This window comes from Rhincodon typus, chromosome 10, assembly GCF_021869965.1.
Source record: "Rhincodon typus isolate 14 chromosome 10, sRhiTyp1.1, whole genome shotgun sequence".
NCBI classification, from domain to species: Eukaryota; Metazoa; Chordata; class Chondrichthyes; order Orectolobiformes; family Rhincodontidae; genus Rhincodon; species Rhincodon typus.
This window is the reverse complement of record NC_063341.1, coordinates 23,131,356-23,154,396: the sequence shown is the minus strand read 5'-3', so window position 1 is coordinate 23,154,396 and position 23,041 is coordinate 23,131,356. Positions and strand designations below refer to the sequence as shown.

At 40.7% G+C, this 23,041-nt stretch overlaps 1 protein-coding gene across 5 annotated transcripts in view; it reads right to left on the bottom strand.

Annotated features, from left to right (window-relative positions):
• lrp8 (low density lipoprotein receptor-related protein 8, apolipoprotein e receptor) overlaps window positions 1–23,041 on the bottom strand; it is a 147,584-nt gene that overhangs the window by 73,566 nt on the left and 50,977 nt on the right. For all 5 annotated transcript variants that reach the window (XM_048601960.1, XM_048601961.1, XM_048601965.1 and 2 more), the window contains one exon: window positions 8,315–8,437. In XM_048601960.1, the coding sequence (XP_048457917.1) occupies window positions 8,315–8,437 (123 nt within the window). The remainder of the gene's footprint in view (window positions 1–8,314; window positions 8,438–23,041) is intronic.

The window sequence follows — 23,041 nt, the reverse complement described above, 5'->3', positions numbered from 1 at the left end:
CTGCAGGGTTCCCAAGCGGAATATGAGTTGCTGTTCCTGCAACCTTCGGGTGGCATCGTTGTGGCACTGCAGGAGGCCCAGGATGGACATGTCGTCTGAGGAATGGGAGGGGGAGTTGAAATGGTTCGCGACTGGGAGGTGCAGTTGTTTGTTGCGAACCGAGCGTAGGTGTTCTGCAAAGCGGTCCCCGAGTCTCCGCTAATGCAGGAACAGCAACTCATATTCCGCTTGGGAACCCTGCAGCCCAATGGTATCAATGTGGACTTCACAAGCTTCAAAATCTCCCCTCCCCCTACCGCATCCCAAAACCAGCCCAGCTCGTCCCCGACTCCCTAAACTGTCCTTCCTCCCACCTCAAGCCCCACCCCCATTTCCTACCTACTAACCTCATCCCGCCCCCTTGACCTGTCCGTCCTCCCTGGGCTGACCTATCCCCTCCCTAACTCCCCACCTACACTCACCTTTACTGGCTCCATCCCCGCCTCTTTGACCTGTCTGTTTCCTCTCCACCTATCCTCTCCTCTATCCATCTTCTATCCGCCTCCCCCTCTCTCCCTATTTATTTCAGAACCCCCTTCCCCTTCCCCATTTCTGATGAAGGGTCTAGGCCCGAAACGTCAGCCTCTCTGCTCCTATGATGCTGCTTGGCCTGCTGTGTTCATCCAGCCCTGCACCTTGCTGTCTATAGATACTTTGACCCAGTTTTAACTTGGTGTAAGTGGGTTTTGAATTAGTTCGAATCATAATCATGTCAGGTTTCTCTTCGTTCTTGTCTTAATGTACTGTGAGAGAAACTAAGTCACCTCAATGTTCATAAAACTTCATGAGGGTAAAGAAAGAGAGAACGAGAGCTCTCAGTGGCAGGAGAGGAAGCAACATCAGGTCTGCAGTGCATACCTTTAACATAATTTTATATCATTTACTGTTTACTTTTGTATACTTTCATTGGATTTGCTGCTTCCCTGCACCCTTAAGGTTTATCCTACTCAGTGATTTTATTTTTCAGACAGCAGACAAGAAAGGCAAAAACAAAAATCAGCAAGATGGGCAATGGAATAGCTTTACACTCATCACTGAACCCCAACAGTTTGTTTTATTTATGAAGCCATTTCATGAAAATACAAACGAACTGCATAATTTTTGGCAAGCTGGCATTCTTTTATGTGTTTCTAGTGTACAAATCCACTTAATTCATTGTCAAACTCTTAAAACACAGAATGAAGGAAAATCAGCAGCAAATCATTGCTGGGCCTCAGGGCAGGATCATAAGGTTGAATGGAAATCTTGAATGCTGTTTGAGTTGACTGCATTCACTGGGTTGATTTAATCACACACAACAAGAACCGTAAATGAACAGGGTAGGTGTCGAGGAAGTCAGCAAAAAACAACTTCCCCGTGACAATCAAAAATCAACTCAATGGCCGTCTGCCTGAAAGCCATTTCCATGTTGCTGGTTAGCATACATGGAATAAAACTTCCTTCTGAGCCAATATGTGCTAATGCAGTTCATTGCCATTGAACAGAGCTGTTTGGATTGGAAGCTCACCGATATAAAGAAAAACAGCAATGGCAAATGGAATGTTTGTTTCAACCTGTAAACAGATTAAACAAAGAGGGGAAAAAAATCCAATACTGCTCAAGTGCACAGGTAATCTCACCTTTAAATGGCTATTTTTGTTGCTTGTATCTTGGTAGTGAGAAAGCTGTTCAACTTCAAATTTAAACCCAGTCTGGAAGATTGAGTTCATACGAACACAAGGCTATCATGTATGCTCCATTATGCAACAAGATCGAGGCTGATCTTTGTGTTCAACTTCACTTTCCAGCCTAATACTCAAAATTCTGGATTCTGTGGAATCCAAAAATCTATCATTTCAACCTCAAATATGACTTAGAATTCACATCCCTCTAGAGTACAATATTCCAAATGTCTACAGACCCAAGTGAAGACCTTCCTCTTCATTCATATTCAAAATGACTGACCACATATCATGAGTCTAGAATCCCCAATTTTAGACTCCTCAGTCAGGGGAAAAGTCTCTCAGCATCTACCCTGTCAAACGTTATGCATTCTTAGCTAAGAGCCCAAACATCCATTAAACTGTTGGAACAGCTAAGCCCAAGGGAAAACTTTGTACAATTGACAGCTCTAACTTTTCGATCTCTTCTATCAATTGCAGAATGTTCATTTGAACAAGTATTTTAATGTGCTTACAGTTTCTGACATTAATACTTCAAATGATCTTGATGATTGACATTTTTATTGACCTGGTGTAAACAGCGTTTTTTTAAATGAAACTAGGAAATTATCAATGAATTACTTTTTTAAATGCTTTCATTGAACACATCTTATTGTTGCTACTTAAGTTCATTGTTTCTATACAGTGTACAATGGGTGAATTGGCACAGAAGAGTCATAGTGTGACAGTCAGGATATCAGGAGTCATGGGCAGTTGGTACAGAGTAGAGCTTTGCATGGGGTTTCAGAAGATGTGAGTGGCATGAAAGATAGGGAATTGGAAATCTTTGGGCGCTAAGGAGGGTATGAGGGGTGAGGGTTAGACAGCATGCTTTCTTGTAAAACTGGGATGAAAACCCAGCACCAAGGCACACCTTTAAACACAGCCAGCCTTGGCACCCTGCAGCAACTGTGGCTGCCTCTGAACTCTTTTACAGGACAACATGGTTGCAGCCTGAGACTCCACAATGAAAGACTCAACTTTAAAGTGTCACTTTGTCACTCTCAAGCCTCATGTGAAATTTTAACACATTTATGATCACTGTTTCCTTATTATGAGATTAACCCTTACACAAATCAAGATCTAAAATGGTCTCTTCTCTGTTTGGCTTCATTGCATATTATTCCAGGAAATTAATCTCGAATGCATTCCAGGAACTTGTACTCCAAACTACTTTGCATATTTGATTTGTTCAGTCTATAAATCTATGCCTAGAGTTATCATATTGCCTTCGTTACAAAAGGTCATTTCTTTGGGTAAACTCTGGCCAACAGTGTAACTGCAGATAGTGACCTTTTAATTACTCCCAATATTTTCTAGAGTTTGTTATTTCTTATCTTCACTTGTCCTTAATCTACTTCCTGCTGTAAGGCAAGATCCTTCCTCACTACTGCTCTCATATTGTTTTTTTTTTATTAATTGGATTGTCACCCTCCTTTTCCATTTTGTTTGTCTTCTTGACTATTTAAGGGTATTTAATTACCATGCTTCTTTTCCCCATCTCACATGAGCATTAATAGGGCAGGCAACCATCGAAAAGATTGTGTGAGGACTCAAACTGAATTGTTGGCTGTGGCACAGCAAAGAGCCAAGGCACTGTTTAGCCTACAATTATAGATTGCAAACATTCATGTGGTGAAGCACAACATTTTGAAATCCTCTGAGCGCATGGTTAAGATTTTCTCTAGAAGGCAGAGAAAAGTGAAAGATCCCAAATTAACATGTATCCGAGACCCCAAGAATGTGATACAAATCAAAACTCTCCTTCTAAAACAGCTTATGAAATCATTTGAGCTATAAGTCAATGACTTGCAATGTAATAGTATCTTTCCACTTGATAACCAAAATGGGCTAATATTAGGATTGGGAAGCATGATCTGGTGATGTTCTGTATTTTCTATCTCTGACATTGAAGTATAACAGAAGTCAGAATAGCTCATTTCCACATGATGCCAAATGGAACACCAAAAGTACACTCACATTGGAACAGCTTCAATACTCCATATCTCAGACCTTGTTTGGTTATAGCTCTTAATACTACGTTCCTCTAGTGGTGTGTTTGCCACATGCATTACTTAGTACAGTACAACGCATCATCGTTCAGACCAGGAAAGCATTGCGTTTGATTCCCAGTTTCTGCCGAGTTACCTGAGCTCAAGCAGGACAGCAGTGGGTAATACAATGAATCTCAGCAGCACTGTGACCTCGGTAGCAATGGTAGTGTGGGGTTATCATCTCCAACGTCAGCAATATTGAGTGGACTTTCTTGGGAAGTGCAGATATGGGTCAGACCTAGATTGAACTTAGTTGTGACTTTGGATGGCTGACTTTGTGTCTATACACACACACACACACACACACACACAGGAAAAATGGACATTTTGGGTGAGGGTATGACAGAGCAGCTGGTATTCATGGAAATTTGAGCCATTGCCATCAAGACAGAACAGAAGAGGAGAAATATATATGAAAAAAGATTGTTTTTAAAAGTTACTAGAACCCAACTGAAGTTATGGGACAAATGCAGAATACTGAGAAATAAACAGAAAGTTCTAGATTTTAGCAACAAAAGTTCTGGAATTACTCAGCTGACCAGGCAGCATCTGTTTCTCCTCCTTCCTCACTGCCTGACCTGCTGAGAAATTCCAGCATTTTATGTTCATTCTTCAGATTTCTCGCAATTGTAGGATTCTGCATTTGTTAATGTCCTGCAGCTTCTGATATATCCATCAATGAGAAATAAATAATTCTTCTGAATTCATTTGTAAGTCTTTAACAAGAAGGTGATGTGAACAAAATCAAAACTACATTGGGTTTATTATCTCCTAATGCCACATTATTGACTGCCAGGACAGGGTTGACACCTACCCAAGTATCCAACATAAAAATAGATTCATCATGTTTTTCCCCTATAAATCATAAAAAGACAGCATGTACTGGCAGGGGTCAATACTCACTCCTCACTCAATACTTTCAATTATTATGGTTGCATACTGTAAAAAGCATTGCATTTACACTGCTGTATTAAATATGCACCTGTATACAACCCTTTCTCATTCCCACTGAAGAGGAAAGAAAGTGACTTCAATGCAAAACCTGCAGATTCTTGGCTCAAATGTATTCTCTACTTTTCATGTGATGGATCACTGAAAGGAAACAAGTTATTTAAGTTTCTTTTGATTGGAGCATTAGAAATCCCAATCCTCAATTTAACTGAGTGAAGAAAGCTGGGAAATTAAAGAACAATTGTCTAACCACTGTTGCTGGGCATTATTAGAATCTATAATTGAAGGATAGGATGACTGAACATATTGAAAATTTTCCACTGATCAGCAAGAACCAAATTGGATTTGTAATGGATAGATCACACCTGACAAATTTATTCAAATGCTTTGAAACAGTGGAGTGCCAATATGTTAGAGAAGGGAACGTCTTTGGATATTATTAAATATGGATAACCAGAAAGCCTTTGATAAAGTTCCTCAGAAGAAACTGTTAGCTCAAGTTGAAGTTCATGGAATTGAAAGCAAAATATTGACCTGGTTAGAAAATGTCTGAGTTGCAAGAGATATGGACTACAAGACATAGGAGCAAAACGAGGTCATTTAGCTATTTGATAATGGCTGATGTGTTTCTCAACCCCATTCTCCTGCTTTCTCCTAAAACCCTTGATCCCCTTACCGATCAAGAACCTATCTCTCACAAACAAAAACAGAAATTGCTGGAAAAACTCAGCAAGTCTGGCAGCATCTGTGGAAAGAAATCAGAGTTGATGTTTTGGGTCCAGTAACCCTTCCTCAGAACCTATCTAACTCTGTCTTGAAGACACTCAATGACTTGGCCTTCATGGCCTTCTGTGGCAATGAGATCCACAGATCCACCTCTGGTTGAGAAATTCCTCTTCATCTCAGTCCTATAGGGTCAACACTTCACTCAGAGGCTATGCCCTTGGGTCTAAGTCTCTCCTACTAATAGAAACATCTTCTTCACATCCACTCTATCCAGGCATCTCAGCATTCTGTAAGTTTCATTGAGATCCCCTCCCCCCACCCCATCCTTCTAAACACCATCAAGTACAGACCTAGATCTCAACCGCTCCTCATACAACAAGTCCTTCATCCCTAGGTTTGTTCTCCTCTGGACCCCTCCAATGCCAGCACATCCTTCCTCAGATATGGGGCCAAAAAGTTCTCACAATATTCCGAATGTGGTCTGACCATACAGTATGGATTATGGGCAGATTTTCTAATTGGCAGGATATGACTGGGGATGGCTCACAAGGATCAATGTTGAGACTTAACTTTTCATCATATTTATTAAGAACTTACATAATGGTCTAGAAAACCATGCACTCAAGTTTGCCAATATCAAAGATGGCTTTGTAAGCAGTGCAGGTGGAATCATAAAATTATGAAGAGACATTAATAGATTTAAGTAAATGTGAAAAATGGTGGAACATGGATTTCTATGTAGATAAATGTGAGGTCAGCTATTTTAGACTAAACGAGGATAGAACAAAGTACTTTCTAAATGGTGTAAAGTTGATAATAATAGAAACTCAAAAAGAGTCCAATAGATCACTAAAATGTTGTAAACAGATACAGAAATTAATCATAAAGGCCAATAGAGTGCCAGCCTTTTTATCCAGTGAGTCAGACACAAGGGAGTAGACATTAAGTACAGATATGAAAAATCCTGTTTGGACCACAACTGAGAGCAGCTCTGAACAACCCACCTTAAAAGGGGAACATATCAGCCTTGTAGGGAATGAAATGTAGGTTTATTTAAATTGCACCTGGACCCTAATGATTAAATTACAAAGAAAAATTATAGTACACAAACTAAGATTGCATTTTCTTGAATTTCAGTAAGGTAACAGTGGTTTGAGGTGGTTTTCAAGCCATAAAGTGGAACAGACTGGGTAGATAGCAAGAAACTTGGTTGGGAAGTCGAAGACTAGGTGCTATAGACAAAAGAAAAGTCTGAACATTCAGGAAATACTCCTACATGCAACGGTTGGCAGCAATTTGGGACTCTCATCCACAAATGGCAATTGATGCTAGATCAATTATTAGTTTAAAATCCAAGATCGATACATTTCATTAACTTAACAGATGAAGGGGTATAGAATAAAAGTGGTACAAGGAGTTAGGTTGCAAATTAGCCATGATTTGATTGAATGACAGAGCATATTCTAGGGGCTGAATGGCCTATTACTGTTCCTGTGTTCCTAGAATTAACAAGTATGGTCACTCCTTGATAGTGTAGTCAGAGTTCAGACAGCAAAATATACAACTTAGCCATGCAAATATTCCAGTTTTGATCCTTAGTCTGTGTAAAAGAGGGTGATAGTAGGACTTCATTTTGGACTACAAACAAAAATAGAACCACCAAGCTGAGATTTGCTGTTGAAAACTGTCTAGTAAATGCTGCAGAACACCACATGCAGGTGGACTCTGGAGAAGGGCAGAAATGTGATTCACTCCACAGCTGATATTCATCGTCCCATTCAACAAATGACAAATGCCCACATGGATGTGTTAGATTGGACAGTGATAGTGACATCCTAGCCCAACATCATCAAATTGTGCTTATATAACACCTCCTGTGTAGAGAAACATCACAAGGCACTTCACAAGGTAATTATCACAAAATGTGATGTTGAGCCACATAACAGCATTGTCCAAGGTAGCAGCTATGGCTAATCCAAGGAGATGGGTAGGAAAAAAGAACAAAAGGTGACAAATAATTTTCAATGTTTTGATTATTTGGTTAATCCGGAGAAACTGTCAATTTTGTTTTCAGTGTAGATGTCCTACTATTGTTTTAAATCATCCCATTCTTCACTTGAATTGCTTTTTAAATTTATATGCATGCCAGATTAGAATTCTGAAATAAACACAAAAATTTAGAATAATTCAGAATTGCTTTCTAGCAGCTTCACCAATGTTCCTTTTCATAACATGACTGCATGGGGTGGCACGGTGGCTCGGTGGCTCAGTGGTTAGCACTGCTGCCTCACAGCGCCAAGGACCCGGGCTCAATTCCACCCTTGGGTGACTGTCTGTATGGAGTTTGCACATTCTCCCAGTGTCTGCGTGGGTTTTCTCTGGTTTCCTCCCACAGTCCAAAAATGTGCAGACTAGGTGGATTGGCCATGCTAAATTGCCCATAGTGTTGATGATGTGTAGATTAGGTGGGTTATAGGGAGATGGGTCTGAGTGGGATACTCTGAGAGTCAGTGTGGACTTGTTAGGCCAAAGGGCCTGTTTCCACACTGTAGGGATTCTATGATTCTATGACTGCATGGAATTTAAGGATGTTGCGAGAGAAAATCCTACAAAAACGAAACTCCAAGCTGCCTCTAATCAACAGTTCTAAAGGTGAAAAAAGGAGATCTGTAGATTACTCAGACAGATTTGGGATTATGGGGCAAATCAACAGTGTAAATGCCCCTCTAAATGGTTGTTGGTCTCCACTAAACAGTGGGCCTCAGCTGTTCAGTTCTTTGATACAAGACCTTCCCAGTTTACCTCCATACTTGGCATGTTCTCGTCCAAACTGTGGTTACTCACTGCACAATGTAGCTGCTTCATCGGAGCCATCAGCACATTCTTCTTCTCCGTCACAGCGCCAGTTCTCCATGATGCAGTCACCATTGTCACAGGTAAATTCAGTTGCTGCACAGGTTTTCTTGGCTGTTTGATAAACAAAATTTACAACACTGAGTGCAACGGAAAAACATAGTTCATTTGTTGCCGAGTACAGAGAGATTTTCCATTGCTTTGTACCTGCCTGAGGCAAGCAGGTACCAAGTTTGAATATTTATTTGTGCAAGAAAGGATATGTTTTATCCCAATATTCAGGTAGGGCATAATTTCTAAAGGGCTCCCACATGAAAAGGTTGGACTGGGAATCAACTTTGGCATGAGTTGATTAAAAGGGCACAAGTAAATTACACTTAGAAAATTTTACTCACATATCAACTATTTTTTGCTATCTTTCTTACATTAACTCCTAGGTTCCAGCCTGTATACCAATTATCCTAGGATTACACAGAAATTACAGCAAAGAAACTGGCTATTTGGTCCAAATAGTCTGATCTGTCCTTTAAGCTCCACATGATTTTGTTCCCAATTTATTCCAACTCATCCTTGAGCATACCGTTCTATTCCTGTCTCCCCACATCATTATCTTATGAAGGCGCTCTGAATAAGGTCGATAAGTAGGCATTTCTTCCTACCACACACTGAATGGGACTGCATCTCTCACTTCAGGTGGATTGAGAGAGACAGAGAGAGAGAGAAAAAGAGAGAGAGAGAGAGAAAGAAAGAGGGAGTGTGAGTGAGGGTGGGGGAGAGACAGAGAGAGAGAAGTGATTAAGAGAGAGAAATAAAAGAGGGAGTGTGTGTGTATGTAGATCATAGATCATAGAATCCCTATAGTGTGGAAACAGATCCCTTGGCCTAACAAGTCAACACCGACCCTCAGAGCATCCCACCCAGACCCATCCCCCTATAACCCACCTAATCGACACATCCCTGAACACTATGGACAATTTAATATGGTCAATCACCTAGCCTGCACATCTTTGGACTGTGGGAAGAAACCGGAGCACCCGGAGGAAACCCACGCAGACACGGGGAAAATGTGCAAACTCCACACAGATAGTTGCCCAAGGGTGGAATCAAACCTGGGTCCCTGGCACTATGAGGTAACAGTACTAAACCACTGAGCATGCGTGTGTGCGTGTGTGTGTGCGCGAGTGTGTGTGTGAGAGAGATAGGAAGAAAAAGAGGGAGAGGGAGAGAGATAGAGAAAGGTGATTGAGAGAGAGTGTGAGAGAGAGAGAGAGAGAGAGAGAGAGAGATTGAGAGAGTGAAAGAGAGGCACCCTCAATACCAACACAAGCAAGCAGGGCTGTAGACCCCTTTGTTGGTGGGCTTTACGCACGTTAGTCCAGTCAGTGCAGTGCAGGCTGGCTCTCAACTGTCTCAGCCATCCCTGCCAGAGGAGGAAAGTCTTGCTCCACCAAGGCTAGTCAGTATCCAATGTCCATCCCACATTAAAAGAATCCTATACACAAGCACCTTTCACCCTTTCAAAATAAAGTCTAGGACCTGCAACAGCAGGATTGTCATTGACAAATCCAGCAGCAAGACCTGAATGTCCCACTGCTATCATAGCCAAGGAACCTCAGTATTAGGACATTGGAATTGCTGCCCAAGTGAGACACGATGGGCAAGAGAAGGTCAGCTCAAACAGCAAGGCGGCTTATACACTTCCTGCTGGAAGGGTAAACCAGAAGTAGAGCACCTACTCCCTGGGGTTGACTTTACTATAAAAAGCAAACTAGTTGACTAACTAGTGAACGTCCTTGTGGATTAAATGAATTGCCCCATGACCCTTTGGCTCCCCCTTAACACAGAGTGGTACACCAGTCATCAGAGTGTGCATCCTAACCCTAGAAACAACAGATGAGGCCAAAGAGGAATTCTGTGCCAACTTTGACCAATTGTTGTCCTGTGTTCAAAAGGCAGAAAACTTGACTGTTTGGTGATTACGATGTCAAATGGGCAGGGACAAGCCTCTGGAAAAGTGAAATTGGCACAGAAGTCAGAGAGAAAGCAGACAGCCAAGGAGTCTGAAACACAAAGAGGAAAAAAAGTGATGAAGAAACTGAGCAGGTCTGGCAGCATCAGCTCTAATGAAAGGTCATTGGACACAAAATTCTGTTTTTCTCTCTATAGATGGTGCCAGACCTGCTGAGTTACTCTAGCACTTTGTTTTTGTTTCATATCTCCAGCATCCACAGATCTTTGCTTGTATTATAGTAACAGAGTCCTCCTCCTACCAAAATGCCCAGAACATTATTGGTTTACGACAAACATCATTTCAGAGAGACAAATGCAAAATTTCACGGCAACACCCTCTCACTCCAGAAATTGACACCTTTTTGACTGCACAATTATCCAAGTGAGAGACAGCAAGGATGTCTGTATCAACCGCATCAAGAAAGGAGCAGACAATCACCAAATCCAGCCTACTACCTCCATCAGCCTGGCTCAAAATCTAGCAACAGCACTGCCACAGGAAATTCAATGGTAATGGATTCTAGGGACTTTGCGAAGACAGGCCTAATCAATCAATGTATCACAATCAAGTTGATAACACTTGACAAACAGAAACCACATAATATCTAAAGCAAATTGTCCACCTTTACAGCTATCAAATAAAAAGCATCAAGACTGGTTTGACAACAACAGCCAAGCATTCCAGGAGTTACTAAATCATAAACACAAAGCATTCCTGGACTGGAAACAATACACAAATGAAAGAAAGTAAGTCTTTGAACTAGTGGCGTGAGATCTACTACAAACACCCAAAGAGACAAACAGGATAGTGGTCTCAATGTCTTGTCCAAAATTTGGCACCCCTCTGATAGGATTAGGGTCAGGGTTACCAGTCTTCTGACATCACATTGAAATGCCAGTCTAGCACATGCCCAAGTCACTGGAGTGGAAATGGAATCCCTGACCTTCCAAATTATAGGAAAGAAAGTTCCGCTGCTTGGACATGACTGACGTCTCGACCCTCTCTTGATCCTTTAGAACCAATGGGCAATATTTTAACTCATTCAAAATCCATTCACCTCCATAGAGTAATCAGATTAAAAAAGTGTCCCTAAAACTGAAAGGGCACATTTAGCAAGAGATCTCTATCCTACACATGGAACATGGGTTAGTGAGATACTATTCTATCTGGATCATCCATTACACAAATCCCACAAACACTGTGCATTTATCTATCAAGCAACAATGTGCCAGGTCCTGATGTGACAGCAGTTGCATGCGTGTAGTTCTGAGGTTTTACACAGTTAACGTGGTGATAGAACCAGGTCATGCTGCATTGCCCTTTACACTCAATTAGCCTGCCTGGGAGCAACAAATAGCGTTTTACCCCTCACCAGCCATGTGGAAGATGGTGGGGGGGGTTGGAGTGGGATATACACCTTTCCCTAACAACTCCAATGGAGACTGCCAACCAGAACCTGGCAATACCCCAGTGTCAACTAGCTCTTCTTCAGGACTGGTGCTGCTAAGACTACATGCCAGCTAACTGATTGGAAAGCAGCTCTTAATAGCAGGATGTCTTGACCTTAGACAATGAGATCACAACTGAGCTTTCAAAGGCTGGAGTGTAGCTAATAGCAGCAGGAAGGGGAATCTGACCATCTGATATGATCTCGCTCAAGTGCTTATTTGTGTAATGGTAGTGGAGGTGGAAATCTGGCGTATATCACCTCAGCAGAGTCAGTGCCAACATGGGAGGAGGGGGGACAAACAAGGAAGGAGAAAATTATGGAAGGCCAGAAGGCTCACCACCACCTTCTAAAGGGCAAGTCGGATGGGTAATAAATGCCTTACACTGACACCAACATCCTATGAATGAATTTTTCAAAGAGCACTAGTGGTACTGGCCAACCGCCAAGCTGGTATCGTCCACATCAGTGTCATGGGGTCCACCGGGTTCACATTGAACTGAGACACCAATAGCTGAAAAGGCAGGGATGGTGACAGTGCATCTTCCTCACTTCGCACAAATATCTTCTCATCGCTTCTGGAGAAATCTCTCAATGCCTCATACACAGCAAATGCCTCATATCTCAGCACCTGGTCTTCTGTTGGTGAGTTCAGCAGCCATATTTGATGCAAACTCCAATTAAACCACAAGATGAATGACCAGTGAAATCCGGTTTTGAGATCAGCTGGTTGAGAGGGGAATGTTGATCTGTTCTTCAAAATTGTTCTTTCACTTCCTCTCAGAGTAACGTGGCTTCTTTCCTATCATTCATTGTTTCACCCTCATTGCCCCCCCTCACCTTCTTTTAAAATGATCACCATCTTGACATCAGCTTTTCTCATTTACAGATATTAATTGATCCCTGGCTCCCTTCCTTTTCCAATTATCACCACTGCACTGATAATTCCCAGTTGGAATACCATAACGGAGGTCAAAGAGAAGAAGCTGGAGGGTCTGCAAAAGAGTTCCTTACTGAACTGTCTAGTTGCAAGTGAAGGTGCAACTTAACTTAAGTAATTAGTGAATATGCAAAATGTACCTTTCCAAAACAGACAATGAAACTAATGCCATCACTAAAATCCATGTATCTGACTTATAATAATTTCACATGCTTCTCACCATAATAATAGTTAGTCACACTTCCAGTGACACCGTAATGAATGAAAACATGGCATTGTGACCAATATAAACTAACTAGCTGCACCCATTCGCCAAGATGCTACAATATCTATAAGCAGAGATGTTTCTGGTCTGCATCAGCTAAAAGGAAAGAGGGCTGAGGCCACCAGAGAGCCGAGACTGCCAGACAGCTAGATACAGAACTGTACCATATTGGCAATATATTGCAGGGATGGCAAATCCAATAACAGTACTGGTCAGCTACAACCTAAAATCTTGCCACCAACTTCTACAGACTTGTTGCAATGCTACTAAATGAGAATGGCGTCAGCATTGACTTCTTGCCGAATATATGGTTAAAACAGCATGTTGATATTTTACCTTAAGTAAAGTTCACTTATCACAGGAATCTAAACTGTACCTATACTGGAAGAGTCAGTGTGTTATCACTGATAACATCATTGCATAGAATGGTACAAGCAGGGAAATAGCACAATGATAATGATGGACAGAAATCCTCAATTGACGCACAGGACATTGCTGTTGTGCTATTCTATCACAGTGGGATTGGGGCAACAGAGTGTAGAGAGTAGCAGGCCAGGGTTAAGTATAGGGAGGTGTGAGCAAAAACAAATGCGCTGAAGATTTTACAACATCAGTGGAGATCAGGGAGCATTTACGTACAATTTTTGCTCATGTGCTTAAATAGGTCATGTTCATTTAACGTATACAGTGAACAAAAAAAAGAGAAAAGATGAGAACTTGCAGCAATTTAGCAAGCATTTAACACCTCGAATGGTGAGAGCAGTAAATATCTCTTTGCTGAAATTCTAGGAACTAAAGGCAGAGGGGTGGCAGATATACATTTGACCCTTCATTTGTGTAGAAACTCAGTTACACGTTCCTGACTGTTATTAAATACACTTATCTATAGGACTGTTAGATCAGTTTGCTTCAATTGTAAAAAAAAGTGGCATCAGCTTGTTATACTGTCATTTAATTGCAACTTTCAGGGCTACCTACACCATGGTACCTGAGGATCGGTGATTTTGTCACTGGTGGTGGCGAAACAATGGTGGAAGGACACCATGGCAACATTGACCACGGTAATAGTCTCTGACGTTGATGTGTTCAGCGTGGACAGTAGCCAAAGTGAATTGGCCCAGCAGCAAAAGATGACGCCTAAGGATTGGCGACATTGATGTTAGTTGGATCTGGTGAGGCAGTGATGGTTCTGAGCCAGCTCAGCACTCGTCATAGATGGATTTTTCTTTCAGCTGTATCTTTTAATTTTCTGTTATTCTTAAACTATCAAAATGGTGCTGGATTATGGCAACAAATAAAAGCTTTTCACTGTATTTTGTTGTATTTCAGTGTTAAATTAATGTCACTTTAAATCATTCATTCATTCATCAATCACAGTAGAGGACTAGCAATATCAATTACATAAATACACAGTAATGGAAAGGTTGTGCTTCTATAGACATAAAATCTCAACAGCTTGCCAGATTCTTAGCTTTAGAAACACTGCCAGTTAGCGCAAGAATCGAAGCATCCAATTTGTAAATGACGGTTTCCCATGTGATACTGTTGTACCACAGTCTGTCAGAAGTCACTGATAACCATCAACTGCATTAACAATAAAACCTACAAGCAATCCTGCACCAAAGCTAAAGCAGAGCCCATGCACAGTACCCTGTTGTTTAGCACCATTGTTCAAACATTGCCATTTGATACACAATGAATCATCCTCCTACCTCTGGCCACTCCACACCACCCATTGCAACAGAAGGCAATGAAAGCATAAAAATAAGTCACTGAAGAGATATCAGCTTCCAACTGGTAGGATTATATAACTGCATTGTTACAGTTTTACAAATCAAATAGAAAGATAGCAAAATAAAAACCAAAAAACCTCTAGACATTTTAGTGCAAAATAACGAACTCCAGTGGAAACAAGTTGAGCCTGTCTAACCTATCCTCATTAGAGGACCCACTCAGGCCAGGTATGAATCTAGTAAACCTCCTCTGAACTACATGCAATGAATTTACAACCTTCCTTAAATAAGGAGGCCAAAACTCCACACAATATTTGAGATGCAGTCTCACCAATGCCCTATATAACTGAAGCATAAAGTTTCATATTTAAATGCTCTCGCAATAAAGGATAGTACCTATTAGTCTTGCTGTATCTGTACAGCCACACTAACTTTTTGCAACTCGCACTAAAACACCTGACTCCCTCTGCACCTCAAATACTGCATTTTTTCTCTGTTTAAGCAACACCATGCTGCTTCATTCTTCCTATCAAAATGAATTACTTCACATTTTCCCACATTGTATTCAAACTACCCATTTTTTGCCTACTCACTCAATCTGTTGATATCTGTCTACAACTTCCATATGTCTTCTTCACAATATATTTTGCTAACCTATGTTGGTGTCAACTGTGAAGTTAGCTACCGTGCCTTTCCTCTCCTCACCTAAAATTGTAAAAAACTGAGGCTCTGGCACAAGCCCCTGTAGGTCTCCACTGATCACATCCTGGCAATTTGAAGAAGATCCATTTACGCATATTCTGCTTTGAGCCAGCCAGACTGCCAATCTTCTATTCATGCTAAAATCTTACACACCGTGCACATTTTTTATTTTCTGCAGTAAACTTCGATGTGGCATCGTTATCATTTACTCTCTGCAAATGCATGTACAGCATGTCTACAGGCTCCCCTCCGTCTACAAAACATGTTACGACTTCAAATTAACTCCAATAAATTGGTTAAACATGATTTCCCTTTCAGAAAACCATGCTGACTCTTCCCAGTTACCTTCAGGATTTCAAAGTGCACATTTATAATCTCTCTAAGGTCAATTCTAATATTGTTCCCGCAACAAACATCAAGTTATTTTTCTTATATTTTCCTATTTTCTGTCTCGCTTTTTTTTTTTAAATACAGCGGTTACACTTTCTACGTTCTAGTTCAATGGAACCTTCTCAGGATCTAGGGAATTTTGGGAAATTAACAGCAACTTATCTATAACCTCATTAGCAACCTCTTTTAAGACTCTAGGAAGAAGTTATTCTGATTTGGAGACATGTACCTGCAAGTCCAGCAGTTTGCTTTTATCACTTCCCTCTCGGTTTTAATTTTGCTAGATCCTCTCACCTTTCCACTTCTTCACTATAGCTATTATTGGATATGTTTCTGTATCCTCTAATGTGAGCACAAACATGAATTGTTTACGGTGGCATGGTGACACAGTGGTTAGCACTGTTGCCTCACAGCACCAGGTACCCAGGTTTGACTCCAGTCGTGGGTGACTATGTGGAGTTTGCTTGTTCTCCCCGTGTCTGTGTAGGTTTCTGCCAGGTACTCCATACAGTCATAGCGTCATACAGCATGGAAATAGACCTTTTGGTCCCAACAGTCCATGCTGACCTTAACCCAAATTAAACTAGATCCACAAGCCTGCACTTAGCCCATATCCCTCCAAACATTTCATCCATCTCTTCCTCTGGAAGTTCATTCCACACACAAACCACTCGGTGTAAACAATTGCCCCTCATGTCTTTTTTAAATTTTTCTCCTCTCACCTTAAAAATATGCCTCCTAGTCTTGAAATTCCCCACCCAAGGGAAGTGAATGGCAGGTGTCTTTCCCCAAGGGCGGGAGATTTCAAGAATAGGGTCATATTTTTAAGGTGAGAGTGGTTCATGTGTGGAATGAACTTCCAGAGTAAGTGGTGGGTGCGGGTACAGTTACAACATTTAAAAGACATTTAGAAAAGTACATGAAAAGGAAAGGTTTGGCGGGATATGAGCTAAGATCAGGCAGGTGAGACAAGTTTAATTCGGGATAATGGGCAGCATGGAATGGTTGGATTGAAGGGTCTGTTTCCGTGCTGTATATCTCTATTCATCCTATCTATACCCTTCATGATTTTATAAACCTCTATAACGTCAACGGTCAATCTCCTACGCTCCAATGAAAAAGGTTCCAGCCTTTCCAGCCTCTCCCCATGAATCAAACCCTCTATTCCCGAAAACATCCTGCTAAATCTCTTCTGAACCTTCTCCAGCTTAATAATATCCCTCCTATCACAGGGCAACCAGAACTGGACACAGCATTCCAGAAGAGGTCTCACCAACATCCTGTAAAACTTCAACATAACATCCCAACTCCAATACTCAAAACGTCTGAGCAATGAAGGCAAGTGTGCTAAATTCATTTTTAACCACCCTATCTATATGTGATGCAAACTTCAAAGAATTATGTACCTGAACCCCTAGGTCTCTCTGTTTTAAAACATTACCCAAGGCCCTACTTTTAATTGTATAAGTCATGCCCTTGTTTGTTTTACCAAAATGCAATACCTTGCATTTATCCAATTACACTCCATCTGCTATTCTTCAGCTCATTGACCCAATTGATCAAGGTCTCTTTGTAATCTTAGATAATCTTCTTTACTGTCCACTATACCACCTATCTTAGTGTCACCCACAAACTTACTTACTATGAATGACAAACAAAAGTGGACTCAGCACCGATCCCTGTGAAGCACTTCCGGTCACAGGCCTCCAGCCGGAAAAACAACCCTTCACCATCAATCGCTGTCTCTTGCTGTTAAGCCAATTTTGCATCCAATTGGCAAGCTCACCCTGAATCCCATGTGATCTAACTTTACTGGTATACCGTGCAGAACCTTGTCAAAGGCTTTACTAAAGACCAAGTAAACAATATCTACTGTCTCTAGTTTCCTTCCACATTACAAAGATGTGCAAGTTAGGTGGATTGTCTGCTAAATTGTCTGCAGTGTCCGGGGACATGCAGACCAGGTGGATTAGCTATGTAGAAGGACTGAAAAGTACAGCCAAAATGTAGGCAATGATTCAGGTTTTCAGGTTAGACAATGATTCTAATGTTATTTTCAATTTACTAATAAGAAATGGAACTTGTGCTTTGTCCAGGAGACTAATTGGGTTGATAGAAGTATTCTTGATAGAGCATTTAGTTCTATCCCTGTTGTTCCTGTCTACAATGATAACAGTAGGCAAGCTTTTACTCCAACTAGTAATTATCTGCCTATGTGTAAGCCTGATAGAAATGAAATCTCCTGCTGCTAAAATCAGCATGAGAACTCTCTCCCACCAAGTAGGACAGTAATTTATTTTTTATGATGTCTTCTTGGGAATTATTTGGTTTCATTATATTAATACTATAAAGTCAAGTAATTTCAAGCATTGCGATATTAATTCCTAACTCTATAATCAGGCTGTCAAGAAGAACTACGATTTCCTGTTGGCAATAAGGACAGAGCCAGAATCAACACATTGACCTACTCCCTGCAAGTACTGCTTGAGGGAGGGTCTGCTGCTCATTTCTCCACACCTTGCAATTTCCTCTTCAGCTGTTCATAGGAGCCTCCCATTTCAACTTCAACTTGTCTAACATTATCGTTCTCTTTCTCTCTCTTGGTCTATATAACTCTAACCTTCCTTCAATAACCTCTTTCAGCAAGTTCTCAAGCCTCAGAATGCAATCAATCTTATCAGTTACCTTTTCTTGATCATATTCACCAATGACTTTTTCTTGATCCACCACCATGCTGAGAATGTCTTCATTGCTCTTGAGTTGTTCTCTCCATATGACACACTGACTTTTTCCAGAACTTTTTCATAACTTTGTAGAGAAAACTAGTCCCTAGTAAGACCAAAATCTAACTCAGAATTACAGGAGGGAATGCCTCGCTGCCACTAAGGAATCCATATTAAATGAGCCTGGAGCAGTCTCAGTTGCTAATCGTTAGTGTGTTCAGAGCCAAATATTAATCCATTTGGTTTAACCCTAATCGGGAATCTGTCATTGAGATTGAAAAGTTGGCTTTTATGGTGCAAAGGGAAGTTTTCTCTAAGCTTGGGATTCAGATATAAACTAGAAGGAGCTGTACTTTTGCTCATGTTAGCAACAGAGTTGAAACAGCTTTTCTCTGTGACAAATTAAATGTGGCACCAAGCCCAGGACAGAACGCTTCTCAGACTGGGTACAGAAATTTAGAAATTTCCCATTTTCCAGTGCAAGATGACTCAACAGAAACTGTTATGTGTTGTTCACATTGTATTTCCAACAGGAGCTGATATATGGGAACAATACAACCTGGAAATTATTCTTGAAGCCACTCACCATCCTAAATTGGACACATATCATTGTTCCTTCACTGTTGCTAGGTCAAAATCCTGGAACTCATAGTAAAATAGCCTAACAGCTAATATCCAAATATTTGCATTTTCTAGCTAAAGAATCACTGGTCAGTGGTCAGAAGCAATAAACCTCAATTACTTCAGTCATTCACAGCACAGAAATCCTAGCCATTAACTACTGCACTAACACAGCGCAAGGTTCTAAACTGTAACAAAAACAGAAATTGCTGGAAAAACTCAGCAGGTCTGGCAGCATTTGTGGAAAGAGAAACAGAGTTTAAACTGTGATCCTCTTCCTAATTTGTTGAAGCTCAGAGTCTCTATTTACCCATTAAACCATCAGAGAAATTCTCAAAACAGCAGAAATGGAAATGTTAATGCATGGTAATAGTATTGGATGCTGATTAACCTTAAATGCTTAAAGCAGATCCAAACACTACAAAAAATGGGAATGATAAAGGATTTTGAAACTACGTCACCACAAAACATGTCTTAAGTATCACTGTAAAAGATTATTTGTCATCTTGGGAAACATAATCTTTTAAGTTACCATGATGCAAAAAAAAAGTATAATCTCATCCAGAAAGGTCATGGATTACATTCCTGTTTTGTATTCAGTTTGTTGATTGTAAACTACAGCAGTAGTGTACTTGGCCTTGGGTAGGAAATGGGGATAGAGGAGGAAGGGGGATAAAGAGAAAGAGTCTCCTGGGATTCCTGTTATCCAATAATGTGAGGAAAGAAAAAAGACAGCTTGGGCAAGGTACCTGAAGGCAACATCATCTAGGAGTCATTGCCTTCATTTAAAATAGAAGCACTTTTTAAAGCTCATTGCAAACTCTATGTCGACACAAAGCATCAGCCATTCTCTGTGAAGTGAAACAGAAAAGCAGTCTTTGACATGCTGTTCCTCATTTCAAACTTCCAATAACTATGGATTATAGTGTCAAATAGCAGTTAGTTAAAGACTAGAAGGCTTAGATCACAGCTGCACAAATCACAGAGTGGACATCATACAATGTAATGCCAGATCAGACTGAAACTCCTTGTTGTAAGGTCAGATTCAAAAGTTGTTTCTTAGCTACATGCTATTGTAGAACTCTGTATGGACAGCATCTAGAGAACTCAGCTACACAGAGGCTTTCCGATCACTTCCACGTTACCAGGGCAACTGGAACATTATCATCAGAATGCATCCCCACTACTGCCAAACTTGATGGAGTCAGGCTAGAAGGCAGTTAGACATTTAGGTGGTTAGCTCTAGGATACATGCAGCTGCAGTATGGGCAAGTTGAAATTTGTGACGGGTGGATGAAAGGTGGCCAGTATTGACAGCAGCGCAATAATCAAGTCCAAGGGTGAGAAAAGCAAGACTAAGAATGAGTAGCAAAAGGAATGGGGAGACAGTAGAGGCAGGAAATGTTAGAAGTGGAAATAGTGTTGGAGAGAAAATACAGTTTGAAATCCAGCTCATGTTTAAACAGAACAAAAATTGCAGTGACTTGTGATACATTTAATAAAAAGTCGGGCATATCTGTGCCAATATTAAGAGAACATATTTGTCATGGTTACCAAAAACCGCGATTTTATGCTTTCTAATATTAAACTGAAGAAAACTGGAACCCTTGCAAGATGATTTGATGAGGACATTTGGCCTGGCATGCTGCTTATTCTGTTCAAGGTGCTATATAAACACAGGTTGTTATTTATAGCACCAAAGTAAAAGTGTCAGAGAGGTACAGCTGAGTAAATGTCTTCTGACGATGTTATTAAGCAGTAGGATAGAGTAAGAGGTTGTTGTAGGTAGATCCTTGGGTGCAAGATTAGTTATAGCGTAGGGTACAGTAGAAAAGGTAAAGTTAAGCTGAGTGCTTTTGAATAATTAGGAATGCAAAGCTCTGGACTTCCCTACCTACACTGATCCACCCATTTACCTTGCTTTCCTCCTGTAAGACACTTAAAACCTCACTCTTTGAAAAGCGTGTAGTTATTGGACCTGTATTCTCCTTATGGGGTCCAGTGTCATACCTTGTTTTAGAATGCTTCTGCACAGCACCTTGGGTGTTTCATTCCATTAAAAGGTGCTATACTGTTGCTGCTTCAACAGTACCACAAAACTGTGCCCTTAATAGTGAAAGAGAACAGTCAAAACTTCAAATGCTGCAGAAAGAAAGATCAAGATAAGGAGCAGCTGGAGGATAAGGCCTGATGCAGAAGGTAAATCAATGGACGAAAGGAGAGATTTGAACATGACATTACTGCACGGTTCAGGACCTTAGAATCAAAAGGGACATTTCAGATGAACGAAACAAGTACAGAGGATGAATGGTTGATGGGTAGAATGACAACAGCAACTTTGAGTGGGGGGGGCGATATGTTCCTATGGACAGGCACCACTAACACAGTCATAATCATGGGAACCAAGAGTGGTAGTTAAATGATCAGGAGCAGATGGGGAAGAAATCTAGGAAGCAGGAGGAAAGGGAAGTTTGACAATAGTAGCTAGAGTGAAATATATGTAGACTGTGTGGTGATCAAAGCTGAAGGGGAAAGAGATACAATTAGCTGCAATCTTGTAACATTTGGTATTGAGTCAAGGCTGAAGACAGCAAAATAACTGGATCTATGGAGGCAGTTAATTGTTAAGAGGAGGAGCCTATGGTTGCCAATGACTTTCAAAAGAGCGAAGAGTAGAATATGCCAAAATCGTCATGCATGAAAATAGTTTTGGTGATTAACAATCAAAGTGTAACAGCTATATTTAAGTTTGTGTGATTCTGATTTAATAAAACAGCTGGGGTGTGTTTTGTGTGAAAGCAATAGGATTGAGAGAGACAACAATTTATTTTCCTCTGAGGACAAGGTCAAAGATGGAGTTGAGATTAACACCAGATTACACAGAACCTACAGCACAGAAACAGCCAATATCTATTCCAATATTTTTACACTCCATGAGTATATTCCCCTTCTCCCTTTGGTATGCGCGATGCCTCCCTTGAATGCATCAGTGCTGTCTGCTTCAATCTCTCCAGGTGGAATCCACATGAATGTTCCGCCAAATGAAGAGCAAAAAGGAGATATGAGCTAGCAAAAATGAGGCAGTGAAAATTTCACGGGTGAATCGTGGGGTAAGTGGATATAGAACACAGCAAAATGTGACTGAGAAGGAATCAATATGACAAAGTGGTCAGAAATGACTTTTTCTGTAATCAAAACGTCACAGACCTTAGGAGAGGATAAGGTCAAGTTGTGGTTATGGATAGAAGAAATGTGAATATAAAAAGTAATCAAAAAAAGACTAGGGGATTTAGATGGTGTTTGAAGATCTGAGGCCAAGTGGTTGTTCTATACAAATCAAGGGAAGTTATTGCATTAAGGAAGTCCGTGATGACCTAGAAACTTGATAAACGTAGCAGTGTGTGCGAGAGAATGAGATGCAACAATTAAGAAAGGTTTTTCGGGTTGCGTGGCAATATTGGTGATTTGGGTGAGGTAAATGATGGCAATTTCAGATCGTACACCATTCATTATTAGGTCATGAGTGGAAAGCAGATCATTTGCAAATCAGCAAAGAGTTTGGAAAGTGCTCCAGAATGGAAGGGAGTGAGGTGGAGTGACAGAAATATCTAGGGCAGTGTCATTGGATGACAAACTTGAGAGTACATGGGATGGGAAAGAACTTAGTTAGATCAACTCATGTGAAGGAGAAATAAAAGGGAGTAGTCACCAAAAATGAAGGCTAAAGCATAAAGCTACGCTTAGAGAAAGCCAGCAGGAATTACTGATAAACATGGCAAAAGATGCCAAGGCAACCTGGAGGCATGTTTAACAGAGAATTCAATCAAGGAAGATTCACTTTGTTTCAGATCTCCAGCATTCATATTTCTTTGTTGTATTTTATTAT